Genomic DNA, 14,128 nt, shown 5'->3' on the forward strand with positions numbered 1-14,128 from the left:
TTCCTCAGTGTCCATGGAAGGAAACGTGTCTGATCCAGCCAACATTTTTCTCAATATTTCATTTCAGAGCATGTGATATCTGTAGGTAAATTATTCTCTAAGCGAACTAGGGAAGCCAGGTTTTGTTCTCATTTACACTACCTTATTATCTCAGTTGGTCTTAGCACAACTATTAATTCACTCCAGTGTACATGATGTCAGAATATCCCTGAGGGTCTCAGCAGCCAGCTGAAAACTTGGCAGAGTTTTAGAAAGACACCTGCAAGTTTCCACTTTCCAGGAAACTGCTTTTCTAACCCACTCCCTCGCTATGTCCAGTTCCCGTTAAGGTGCCACGATCTGACCCCTCTGCAGACGCGCTGCTCCAAAGGAGCCCCCATTTCCCATGGGCTGCTCTGCCGGGAGGGATACAGACTTAACATGGGGTTTTTTTGGAAAGGACCAGCCTCGGCTACTCCTTTCGGGGATGCATGCTGTACGACAGCCATGGGACGGTAAGAGCCAGGTGTTGATGCGGGTTTGTACGATACCCGGTGACTTCCATCCCCTAACGCCAACGAGGTGGGGGCTTCGCCCCACTTCCAGGTGAGCGCAGAGCCTCGCCCGGGCTCTCACACAGAGGGTGCACTCGGCCGGCCCCAGTCCCTGCCCCAGCACAGACCGCCCCGTCCGGGGCGCTGGGGCAGCACCGCCCCCGCCCGCCGCGGCCCCGCAGCCCGGCCCGGCACCGGCACCGGCACCGGGGCGGGGGGCGGCGGGGACGGGCGAGGGGCGGGCCGGGGGCGGCGCTGCCTCCGCGGCCGCGCGGGACGGCAGCGGGAGCCGGGCCCGGGGCCGCGCAGGGGGAGCGGGGAGCGGAGCTGCCCCAGCGGGGCGGCTGCGGGCAGGAAGGTGCCGCACTGCCGCTTGCGCCTGAGCCGAAGCATCCCGAGCCTTTTCGAGGGAGGTCGAAACTCCGGGTGTGGGGTGGTTTTTTCTCCCCCTGCCCGTCAGCCGGTGCGCGTTGTTCGTGCCCTCGGTGCGAGCGGAGCCTCGGCGGGCACGGCTGCCCGGCGGCCGAGCGCTGTTGCTGTTCCCGCAGCGCCGGGGCCGCTCGCTCCCGCTGTCCAGCACCGAGCGGCACCGCGCCGGCTGAGGCGGGTCCCGGCGGGTCCCCGGCGGGTTTGGGAAGCTGCTGTGCGCCCTGGAACAGGTCCCGCCGTGCCTCGCCCGTGCTGCTGCTCCGAGGGGGCATCTTCAGCGGTTTGCCTGTCCTGTGCTGTAACCAGGGGCGTTCGATTTTCACAAGCGTTTAACCGAGGTACGTGTTTTTTGGCCTGTGCTTGATCGTTCACAAACGTAATTTGGAAAGAACCTGTTTTTAGTCTCACTCACTTCGCGGGTTGTCAGAGTGCTTGAATTGAACGAACGCTTCTTGGGTTTGGAGAAATTGCTTTCGGCAGAGGCAAAAAGGGGAACGCTCTCGGAGAGCGTGGGGACAGCACGGGGCCGCACAGCTTCTGGAAGGAGGGATGCGGAGAGAAGGGAGGCACGGGCTGGTTTCTTTTGCTGAAAGATGCTGCAGCCGAGGGGTGTGATAGTGCAGACCATTGGGTCATCACTGTGCAAGCAAATTCTTGGCTCAGCGGGCATAAGCACACACTGGAACCCGTGTGCTCTTTCACATTGTTTGCGGAAAGATGACGAGGAAAGAATTGCTCCCTCTGCAAATAAATTGTAGCATGCCTATCCAATGTAGCTGGAGAAGAGCTGAGCTTAGACAGCACAGCGTGGAAAAAACCCAGGATGGATGCACAAAACTGTGCCCTTTGCAAACACTTTATGTCTGCCTAAAAGCTGCAGGCTGTTTCAACATCATCTTGCTGGATGTAATAAAGTTTGGAACAGAAATCAAGTGAAGCAAACTCTTCCTACCCTTGCAAATGCTAAACAGTTAGAGGAAAATTGCAAAAATAGTGGTAAAGGGCTGATAATTTGCCACGCTGATTAACATTTATATAAGCAAAGACAACTAGGAATGCATTCTAGCTATTATTAAATTTAATTCTTAGCTAATTATAGCAGAATGGGAGAAAGATGAATAGGAGAAATGTGTAAAATCTGGACCATATAAGATGCATATAGTGCTGGCAGTTTTATTATGATAAGGGATCCAGCTGGAGTGTCAATGTCTGTTTCCTTGGAATTTTGCTTTTTACAGTCATTTTGGACCCACTCTAACTTTCCTGTGCCTGAACAGACCAAAACAAAAGGCAACGTGAAACCAACCAGCTGCCTTCTCTCTGCTGTTATGCCTAGAAGGGCTTGTTCCCCTTAGGGATGGCTGCTGGTTGTAGCTGTGTACTGGTTGCCTTTTTTTCCCCACCTCTTCCTCGGACTGGGTCATCCCTATCACCCAAGGTGGGGGAAGGAGAGGCACCCCTGCCTCCCTCGTGTTTCCCCAGCTCTCCTGTGCTCTGGTGCACAGGCTGGCCTGCCTGCAGACTGCTACTTGCTCTATCCAGTACCTGTGCTTTGCTGTCAACAGGATACATACTGGAGGGCCTGGAACTGCTGGGGAAGGGGTCTTGGGCTATTTCAGCATCCAGGTCTAATCTAGTACTATCACCATGTATGTGTTTGAATATATTTGGCTTGGGAAGTTATTGCCATGAGCACTTTGTTAACCTTTTCAGATGTAAAAGGCTGAACTGGGATAGCTCACCTCTGCCAAGTGTGTCTGTTCATAATTGGGTCTTACTGGTGCAGTGCAAATTATAAGTTGTATTCTGTAAATTCCCCATCAGAGACAGGAAGCAACGGAGCCTTTCCTCCTTGCATCCCATCTATGCAGAAGCAGAAGAGGAATTATCTCAACAACAGAGTACATTCCGAAGTTGCTGAAAAATCCAATGTTTCTGATAGGTCTGAGACTTGGAATCTAAATACTAAAAAGTCGATATATTTTCTCCTCTACCTGCTGCACTCTTTTGCAAGCACTCCTCCCCCTGTGTCTTCATGACTGTGGTTGCCTCCTTTTCCGGGCTTGTGCAGAGGAAATCCTGTTACGACATAGTCGATCCATGGCACTGCTGCAAAACCCACCTCTTAGCCTGCCACTTCGTCTGCATCTCCCCTCTTTGTCCTTCTGCTGCTCCCTCTTTCCCCCTGCATCGGACATGTCAGCCACAGGCTTTCACTGTCCTTGACAGCCTCCCCGTACATGATGTACCAACTCTCCTGCTTTCCCAAGACATACCCCTAGGCTTTGATCAGCCTATGCTCTCAGCATCTTCCTCAAGCCATCATTGTATTTCTCTGAGCTCCACCTTGTGCTTAGTTGTAGCTTCATATAGGCACCTTGTCCATCATTCCTTTATTTTCCTTGGAATGTCCCAGCACGCTCGCTTTGGTTCGATGCCTTCAGCAGCCCTCTGGTGAGATGCTAAGACAAGCCCTCACCCGTGCTGCCACCATCCCCGCCACTGGAATTACTCTTGCTCTGGATTTGAGCACAACAGTGTCCTCTAAAGCTAGGACATCTGAGAGTCAGTTGTTGAAGCGATCACTCTATCTAGCACCAGCAGAAGCTCTTCTTCCATAGTGTACATTATCCTCACTTCCTCTTTTTTGGCATTTCAGGTGCAACCCTGCCCCCTTATGCTTGCACGGCACAGCGTGGCTCGCTGCAACTCCCTTTGCAACCGTGTTGTCTCTTTGCCTAAGTTGTTGCAGGCTGTTTTGCGAACAGGGACTGTATGTGAATATTAGGCACACAAATATGCCACGGTTTCTTTGTCGAGGGAGGGCATGCATGCAGCCTGTGTCGGTAAAATAAGGAATGGTGTGAGGATAGGGATCTTCTCTGTTACAGCAGTGGGGGGAAACAGAGAATGAAAGGCAAAGGCTGTTTTCTTACTTTTCTTGCTAAAGCATGCTGAGGTATCCGAGTTGGGAAGCAGAGTTACAGTGAGTGGAGTTACTGTGATAACACATCTGTGCCTAAAACTCCCTTGAAGTGTACAGTATGTAGCTGGTGCTGCATCTGTGGTTTTTTTGGAGAGAAAAAAAATCTGAAAATGATGTATTAACAGAAATTTCTGTTGAACCAAGTGTAAAAAATTTTGTCCTAGCTTTATATTGTGACAAGATTCCTAAGAAGGTTGAAATGAAATCTGCTTGACATTTTTGGGTGTGATATGGATTTATAAAATTTGCGATTTATAAAATGTGTGATTTATACAAGTTGTTTTTATAAAATATATTGAAATCAGTATGTCAGCTGAATTTTGCAATAGAAAAATGTTTTCTTATTGTTCAAGACTCTGCTTCCTGGGTAACAGCTTCGTTAGTTAAGGACCAGTAACCCCACTGACTAGCAAAGTTATAGGGCACTTACTGTTCAGCAGAGCTCCTTGCTGAAGTCTGCCCAGAGGTCTGCCAATACAGGAGTGGATGTGCCCCCATGGAGTGTGGAAGGCGGAGGCTCTCAGGTGTGTGCAGCCATGGCATTGGCATCGGGCCGGATGCTGTGCTGCAGCACTGGGAGAGACAATAGACACTTGAGGTCCATTCAGTTCCAGATTTAGCCATACTTTCTCCTAAAACTCTATTCCTTGTAGATGAAGGGGATATGTTTGATATTTTTGAGGGGTTTTCCCCGTTTACCTGGAGCTGAACCTGAGGGTCTAAGCACTGAAAGTTTTTTGTTTCACACATGAATGTGATGGAAAATGAAAGCAAGCTCTGATAACAAGGACTGCTTGCCCTGGGGCTTGATATTTTAACTGGTAGGCTTTGGTCTGAGTCAATGATGTGCAGGAGCTGAAGCACTGCCCCATGAGAAGTGTGGTGGCTTCAGGAAGGGCGAAGACAGTGCACAGCCCTCCACTGCACTGGCCATTTAGCCCCAGCTTTGGAGTCCAGTGCTGGTCTGCTTGTGGCAAATACAAAAGGTGGTTATCAGGAGCCCATGTGAAGAGTCAGGCGTGAGGTAGCAAAGCTTGATTAACTTTTGTTTGTTCTGAGATTAATTACATCACCACTATGCCCCACACACACATGCTGGATGGCATCTCCTGAGAAGCTTATCAGTAGTGTTAGTGGGATGCTCAACACAGAACGGGTAGCAGGAATGGGATGACTCAACCATGAAAGGAGGCAACAAGGCACAAGCACTTGAAATACTTCCGTATACTTGTTCCACTGAGGAAAATGGGTTGTAATGGAATTCTCATTTCTCATTAAGCAGCCTTTCTACACTACACTAAATTTTATATTCAAACAAAACTTCCAAATCTGAGGTTGCAAGAAATCAAACAAGAAGTCATTACACAAAATGCGGAAGTTAGGGATTCCTGACGCTTGCTGGTTTCTCCTCTTCCCTGGCTAACCTTGCCCTGGACCTCCTTTCCAGCTAGGCACCCAGGGTCTGTTACTTTGACAGTCACACCTTAGTGGCTGTTTTTGACTGCAGAAGTCAATTACCAAGATTTACAGCTATTATGGGCAGCCAGATGGCTGTGTGAACCTTCACGTTTTCTCTGCCTGATCACCCACTGTCATTAAACTTCAGGAGCTCAAACCAGTTTGAGGTTTCTGCCTGGGTTGAATTTGGCTGAGAGTGGCAACAAAAGTTATTCAGGCTGGCAATATGACAAATAAATTTTGGACCGGACACCAAGAAATCAAATACGACCCATCATTATGGTCAGCAAAGAGTAGGCTGTTGAGTTTTGAGTGGGTTTTTTTCAGCAACCTGTGATTTTTCACAGGAAATTAAAAAAAAAAAAAAAGGGAAATAAATATTTTTAACAAACCAGCACAGGAAGGAGACTGATTTCCTTGGTGATTGTGTGTCCTTTGGGTGCGATTCAAATTGATGATCTCATGGCAGGCAGGACCAGGAGGGCCCCATTTTCCCACCTGAGGTCCCAGATGTACAGCAGTGAGATTCCTTACCCCTTTCCACATCCTGAGAGATACAGGGAGCAGATAGGTCCCTGCTCCTCACACATCTTACTGGCACAGTGAATGAATACACTCTTTGGGCCAAATCCTTCTGTGGCCTACTGCTGCAGTTGAAATGGTGAAAACAGCTGTGGAGGGCATTGGAGTGGTGCAAGAGGATGAAGGACTGTGGGATACAACTGTGATGCGGAGGGGTCTTCTCAAGATAAGCTGGTTGATGTTCTGGTCCAAATATTTCTCTGTTCTTCAAAGATAATTGAAAGCTCACCCGTCCCCTTCTGACTGTGTACACTTTCCATTTGAATATGAATGCCTGCACTTAGGAAGCCTCGAGGGTGTCTTGTGTTTTTCACTTCATGTTTAATCAGCTCAAAATTTGGTTGCCTCTGTTCCCCTTGCCTTGCTGGAGATTGTGACACTCTTGTATTGAATGAAGGACTAAATGGGCAAGATCAGTGCTCTGTGTATATGGGGGGAGATGAACTAACAAAAATTCTCCCAAGACAAAAGAGCAAAATCATTTATCTTTGCCTTGGTTGAAGATACAGCCCTGTTGCAGAGATCTATGCCTCTTTCCCCCAGGATAAAGGGGAGGGAAAGGGTCTCTGCTACAAGCAGACAAAACTGAGGGGCATAGGGTAGAGCTCTTGGCTGTGTGAGGCACATTTGCTAGAGAGAAGATATACAGGGGCTGTTGTATCCCCTCTGAATCCTGTACTACACCTGCCTCAGCCGCAGAAGGAGTTCTGGGCAAGGTGACAAGGGTGCACACCCTCACATCTAGAGCATATGCTAGGTCCATCTCTGGGGCAGCTGACTTACACCTGCAGCTTCCTACCTGTTCTGCACAAAGAGGTGGTCAAGAAGCTGTCTGACTCCCTTTGCGTGGAACATTAGTATAGTCAGTGTTATCAAAACATTTGGATTTCAGCAATACTGTCTTTTAACAGCTGCACTAGATAATTTTCTTTATTGAATTTATTTGAATTAAACTGTAAGTGATTCAGTGACTGAAGGGATGAAAGCAGCACAACAATGCATTAACATCCATCCCCAGAGATCTGCTTCTCTAACGCAGTCAAACCAAATGTGCTGAAGGGGCAGAGCTCTAAGATGTACAATGATTGTGAAAATGTCTTTTCTCCCCCAGAGAGGAAAATCCTTTTGAAAGTGGCCCCTCTTTTGCTTTAATCTGCATCATCTGGGATTGTTTCTTCATACACAAGAAATTTAATTTATTTTACTAAAAACAGTTCAGGGGCTGTGTTTTAATTTTAGGTATTGAATGCATGTAGCACACAAAATTCTTCTAGCTATTCTTGTGCATATAATATACTCAGTTTGGGTATTTCAGGTATGTGAAAACTTAAACTGCAGATAGTCAGAAATAAAGAGAATGAATAAAGTGAGATCCAAAAGACCTGATTCCTGGCAGGAGTCTTTAGGGTATAATGTGAAATGAATTGGAGAGCAGATACTGTGCTCTAGTGCTTAAAAAGGTGTGAGGGAACAGATGTCTGTCTTGGTCCTGGAGCCCATTGCAGAAGAAAAGAAAGGTGTTATCAAAGCCTGTCTGTAAAGCAGAGTTCAGGATCATGGTTTTGATACGGTACATGCCGTGCTGTAACTGGGCAGCAGAAGGATGTTGTTAGCAGGATTAAAACACAAGCCAGGATTCCAGTTGGTTTTATTTTTTCTGAAATTTCTGGCAGTAAGAGCAGTCAAAATTCAGCACTTGTCCTTCCTTTATTTTATTATAATTGTAGTTATTACTAAACTCTTCTGCTTTTATTTGCTTTTTTATAGGGGCTTTTCTCAGCATGCAGTCCCTTTAGATTCGGGCGTGATCACCAACCACATCTTCCGCATTGGACAATCGGCTTCTATTTCCGTGTCTTCTTCCTGCTTGTAAGTATTTTATTCTTTCTCCTTGCTCATTTTTCTTTTACTTTTAAAGACAAGATTTAACTCACAGGTTCTAGGTCTGATCCCAGGTCACAACATCTTTGCTTTATGTTGATAAGAATGACTCTATAATCAGCAGATCCATGGGAAATGTAAATTAGAGAATCATTGGAGCCTATCTGAATCAATCTAAGTATCCTTATGGCTCTGAGAGTTTCCTTTTTCCAGCCCCACACAAACCCCCAAACAAATTATAACTTGATTTTAACCTGCAACCAAGCCATCTGGGCACTTGTCTTCTTAGATTTTCAAAGACATAAATTTAAATCATATTAAATCATAATAAAAAATGAAATTAGATCATAAATTAAAAGGAAAACTTTGCTTGTGGCAGGAAATAGTTTTTCTTTTCCTTCTGTGCTCTATTTTATTGAGTCAGTTGGCTATTGATCCTGTTTCCCAGGCAGAGTGGGAAAGGGATTCTCTGCTCCTGGAAGGTCCATCTCTAATGGGAAAAAGAAGCATCCTACTTACTTGAGGTCTTTTAATTGACAAAGGCATGTATCCAAGAAGAAGTAGTATTAAGAATAATATTCTTGGTAAACTGCAAGCTCGATGTCATTCTTTGCCTTTCCTACCTACCTTTTCAATGGAACAAAATGTTGCTTTTTTCTTTTTTTCTGTCTAGAGCTACTGTCTTATTTAGTTGCATGATGTTAAACTGCTACATTTTTCCAGTCTAGAGCATATTACCTTTCAAGGCTGAAGCGTTCCTGGTATGTAAAATTCACTCAGCCCTTTAGTATGAGCTTGCAAACATACTTTTGTATGTTTGGCATTAAATGCTTTGTGTTACATGTTTGCTGGAAGGGCAATATTGGTAATATAGGAAGGAAATAAATGTAGAAAACAAAGACGGTGAGGGGGAAGATGAAAGAATTAAACCAGGAGCTCCCTGGCCTTCATACATGTATCAGTCTAGTGAAAACTTGCTGCCAGTTTTTGGAACCAAACACTATGTCAGCAGAACTGGAGGGGTGACACATATTTAGGGATGAGTAGGTCTTATCTTAGAACTGGCATCACCATATCACCTGGGAACCTGCACAATCTTCCTCCTGCTCTTCCTGCCCTGTTAACAGAATATTGAAATTAGGCCAGACAAGGGACCTCTCTGTTGTAACTATGCTAAAGGCAAATTAAGATCTCATCTGTTAGATGTTTACAATAAGGGCTGTCCAGGATACCTTCTACCTGTAAAGAAAGTTCATAGGAGATTGAGACAAAACGTTAGTTTATGTAATACAAAAATGCTGATTTTCTTTCATGTCAGTTTGTCTCTCTGCTTAATATTTTGAAGACTCTGAAACAGCCAAGGTATTTCTCAGCTTGTAGTCACAAAAATACAGGAAGAACCAAGAAAACACAGTGCCTTTCTGTGGCTGATAAACTCACAAGAATTTGAGTCTACCAGACTTATCTTTGCTGCCTGTTCCTCAAATTTTAGGGTTTCAGTGGTGTGAGTACACACCATTAAATTATATCTGACTGAGCCTGGAGAAGAAGAGTTGTTGCATCAAGATATGTGAAGAAATACAATACAGACAGTAAAGCATTTACAACACTGTAAATGGCTCTGGTCATGCCATCCTGGAGAGTGTTACAGTCTCATTTAATATTCACTTTAGTCTGAACTGGGAGATGGCTACTGTCTTAGCAGTGCTAAAGATTAAATTACATATGTTACATATAATTTGGCACTTGGGGCATATGCTAATTGTGAGGGCTCTGCTCCTGACCACATCTGCATTTTCTTACAAAATTGATTTTTTGGCATGTTCCATCAGATATGCAAGTAGTGGATAGCTTTGGCATGGCTGCCCAGGCCTGGTACTGCCTGGTACCTGGGGCTGGCCTCTTACACAGTGATGCCTTGCCTGATCCCTCACCTGCCCAGTTTGCCCTTCTTCTGGTGAATGCCACCTTGCCTATCTCCCACTTACCATGGGATAAGAGGAAATATGAAAAACTCCAACTAAGCCTGCCTACAGTATCTGCCAAGTTGGCTTACCCCTGGAATAAGAGTGGTTGTCTTCACCTGCGAAAGGTTACTTATACCAAAGACATGAATGGAGAAACAATGCACAGCTGGAAGAATATACCTAAATAGTGGCTCTGATTCAAAAGGCAGGATGTACAAATGACACCAAGTGTCTAGGAGAGCCTTTCCTTTTGTGCCAACCCTCAATATTTGAGGACCAGAGCAGCAGGACAAGGTTTTGCTCTTTTGTGCATCTAAAACCAGCAGAGTGTGGAGGTAGAGTCTGTGCCTTTTGGAACAGTGAATTGTCTTACTGAAATCTTTGAATTGTTTTACTGAAATTTTTGTGCATCTTTTAGGCAGATTGTCCATCAGAGTAGCAAGGCTGTGTAAAAATGGAGCAATAGCAGCAGGAAAACTCAGCCATTGTCAGAAAGGCAGAGTATGATCTGGAGCTTTCAACCGTGAGGCTGCACTCCATACTCAGGAAGCCTCCTCAAATCACACAACCCTGTCCCGGCATTGCAGAGGTGCCTTTGACAAAGTAATCCAGATCCAGCTACACCCCAAAATCTGAGTCCCCAGCAGACAGGTGCCAGTTCTCCTGTCCCAGGAGCTTTCAAGAGTGGTTAGTTGGAAAGCCTTCTCCAGTCAGACAGTTAGAGTTCCTCTCCATCTGTAGTCATTCAAGAACAACACTTGAAACTCATTCTTTGCCTTACACCAACTCAGCTTTCCATAAACAGATGAGGGAAAGGCAGGGACCACTACAGAATGTGAAAACTTTGCCTCCTTAGTTCATTTCCTGGGTCAGTTTACAGCTCTCAGAAAGACAACAGGGTTATTGCAGTTAGCCAGCTTTGCCATTATACTTTGAAGTCAGTGACAAAATTCCCAGTCATTTTTTGGAACTAGGTTTGGGCTAAATGTTATGATGTTGTTGTATTTAGTTTTCAGGAATGCAAAGAAAACCCAATTACCTAGCAAGAAGGTGAAGCTGACATCTGACTCTCTGGGGCTTATTCCTTCAAGAAGATCAGGGTAAGAGAGACAAACAGTTCATGGCACTTACCTTCTTCTCCCAGTAGAAGCAGGAACCTGAGCTGAAGTTGTAGCTGTGGTGCACTGAACGAACTACTTGTGGCTTCATTTGGAATAAGAGTTTACAGTCTCTCTGATCTCACTACAAAATCCTCATTTAAAAAATAGCCTGGGTGATGTTGTAGGACCCGTAAATGCTCTGATTTACCAAAGCACTCACATCTCTGCTTAACAGAGGTTCTGATTAGTCCTACGTAATACTATAATTTTCCACTAACTTCAAAAAAAGTCCCAAAAAGTTCCAAAGTTGTTCTTTGTACCAGGGCCAAGTGCTAATAGTAAAAGTAGAATGTAATATATTTCAAATTTGTGAAAAAATTAAAGGCTTTCAACTTCTGCCATGTTAAAGAATTCATGTGAATTAATTCCTTAAGTTATTATAGAGCAATTCAATTAATAATGGATCTGATTTTCATTATGACAAGTAATTAAGAATAAACATCTTCTATATCAAAGCCTATCTTTTAAAAAGGATAAATTAGCTATAACACACTTAACTACTTCCAGAACATGAAAGGAACACATATTGTTCCATTAGTTAATTTTATATCACTAAATTAAAGACAGTTCAAAAGGAGTATAATCTCATAAGGCTCTCTCTTTGTTCAGTCTGGTGTGACTTATTTCATGGGGTACAACAAATATGGTTTCCTGTGGGGCTAAATACTATTAGAGTTATAAAATGGCTTTAGTTTAGTATATTTTATGCATCACTATGAGTTATACACCACAAGGGTAGGAATATTTTTATCTGGTATTTGCAGATGCAGTTCTGTACTCCTGCATATCTGTAGGCTATTGGGATGCTTGATTAAGACCACCAAAAGCTCCACTATAAAACAACAAACACAATAAATAAACAATAAAACAACATCTGGGATGTAACCTTTTCTCCATAGCCCTTAGATAGCCCTGTCATGCTTGCTGGGCTGGCAGGGCTGCCCATTCCTGGGGGTTTTGCTTGTAGGTGTCAGAAGGTGCATTGAGATCCCCATGGCAGAATTACAGCGAGGTGCATTTTGATATTTGAAACCATTCAAAACATTTTCTAAATATACAGTAAGAAAGCAGGTCTGGCAGATTTTCTAATTCTGGGTACCTCTGGCAAGACACTGTGGAGTAGGTGGCTAATGCATTCATCCTTGACTGTGATGTTGAGTGGCTTTGCTCTTCTAGGTTGAGGAGCTGAAGTCTTGGGAGGGGGTTTAATTCCTTGACTAGATTTTTTTCACAAGATAAATTTGGATTCCAGCATTTCTGTCCCATATAAAGTACATTTTTGATTGTGCTGTTCTGCAATTAAAACAACTCCTGGTTGGGAAGAGTCAATTTTAATTCTTTAGGGTTCAGTAGGATTTCTCCTAATCTCTGCAATTTGGAAAATTGAGATAGAAAGATAATTGCTAGCTAATTCTCTAGGAATTGCATCTTCGAGCTAAGAAATGTAACTCCTAAGAGCTAAATTCTATTGAGTGCACATTATCTGCTAGTAAATTAATCTTGCTTTCTTTTTTCTTTTTTCCCTTGCAGTTCTGAAGGATATAATCTTAAATTGTCCTGGGCTTGAGCAGTAAAGGATAAATTCATTCACTGGCTGACTTGTCATCTCACCATTGTGATGGAAAAATGTTCGCTTTAAAGAAACCCTTTTCCTGCTACTAAAACTGCCCTTGAAATACAAGATCTGTTGTGATTTTTAAAACACAAACCCAGTAATGTCAGAACCCGACCCTTCATCTGGATTTGTGGGAAACATGGAAAACGGGACTTTTCTGGAGCTGTATCCCACCTCCCTTTCAACTTCAGTGGATTCATCACCTGGCCGTTTATCCAACGTCTATGTCTATGTTTCTATATTCCTTAGTCTCTTAGCTTTTCTCCTTTTGCTACTGATCATTGCACTTCAGAGGCTGAAAAACATAATTTCTTCCAGTTCCTCATACCCTGAATACAATAGCGATGCTGGAAGTTCGTTCACTAATTTAGAGGTTTGCAGTATTTCTTCCCAGCGCTCTGCTCTCTCAAACCTTTCTTCATGAAAATAAATGAAAGGAAACATACAAGGAATGGAAGAGCTTTGTCTAGTTTCTTGGGAAGGTAGTGCATGTAACATTTGCCTTAGGAGACTATTATCAAGAGGTGTTTTTAAAAGTTTCCTCATCTTTTTTCCCCTTTCCTTTTCTAGTCTCCATTTCCCCTTTAACTAATTTTCATTTTGGACAACGGATAATGACACCTGACCATCATTTCTTGCCTGTAATAGTGATGCTGTCTCTTTCTCATACATATATGGTGTTCATTAAGAGTATTCCTGCCAAATTGTAACACAGTTCTAACGGGATGTGTCATTTTTCTGCTCTAGTTGTGACCCCTTCCCTGGTCTTGTGTCAGCAATATGCTGACTACTTTTCTTTTCCTTTTTTAATTATATAAGGACTTCTGGATGAAATCCCTATTGCTAAAGTACAAAAAAATCCACTTAAGTTATAAATATTGGGACAATTTAAAATTGCTGATACTGTTTCCTTTTTTTCTTTTTAATTTTCACATATTTTTCAGTATTTATTGATGTTTATAAACACAACTAATTCTTGAAGAATGTTGATTTTTTTTATTTGTACTCCCAACTCATTCTGTACAAAGTCTGTATTTCAGTTTTTGAGTCTCTTTGGTTAACTTAGTAAAGTGACTACAATAACGATGCTCACTGTTGAATGTGTGGAGGTATTTTTGGACCCTGTTGCATCTCATTATCTCATTTGCCTAATGACTTGTTCCTCCAGGGGGCAGCTTTCGCTGTTGAATCACAAATAACCACACAACTCCTTTTCATTCTTCACTGATACTGCAGCTTATTCTTACTGGATACCAGGATGAACCAGTGGTTTCTTGTAAAAGACCTGCATTCAACAAATACAGGTAGCAAGTGAAGAGTTCCTAAACTGTCCTTTAGGCACATGATGTTTGTACTCACATGAGCAGGGGCAGCAGGGCCAGAAATTGCTTTACTGGTGAGGATTTTCTGGGCCAGGTTTGTCCTGTAATTTCAGAAATGCACAGTAGGGTGGAGGGCGACACAGGGATCTGCATAATGGCCTGGCAGACCTGTGCTCTGACCTGCAGGAAGTGCAA

The 14,128-nt window shown here is 43.9% G+C and overlaps 1 protein-coding gene across 1 annotated transcript; it reads left to right on the top strand.

The window, feature by feature from the left end:
* Positions 1-815: 815 nt before the first annotated feature.
* On the top strand, positions 816-13,699 carry SERTM1 (serine rich and transmembrane domain containing 1). Its single transcript, XM_048295325.1, has 4 exons — positions 816-1,300; positions 7,756-7,857; positions 10,846-10,936; positions 12,527-13,699. Exon 4 carries the CDS (start codon positions 12,712-12,714, stop codon positions 13,033-13,035), a length of 324 nt encoding a protein of 107 aa, XP_048151282.1. The 5' UTR covers positions 816-1,300; positions 7,756-7,857; positions 10,846-10,936; positions 12,527-12,711; the 3' UTR covers positions 13,036-13,699.
* The last annotated feature ends 429 nt before the right edge of the window (positions 13,700-14,128 follow it).

Source organism: Corvus hawaiiensis, chromosome 2 (genome assembly GCF_020740725.1).
Source record: "Corvus hawaiiensis isolate bCorHaw1 chromosome 2, bCorHaw1.pri.cur, whole genome shotgun sequence".
In the NCBI taxonomy this organism is placed as follows: domain Eukaryota; kingdom Metazoa; phylum Chordata; class Aves; order Passeriformes; family Corvidae; genus Corvus; species Corvus hawaiiensis.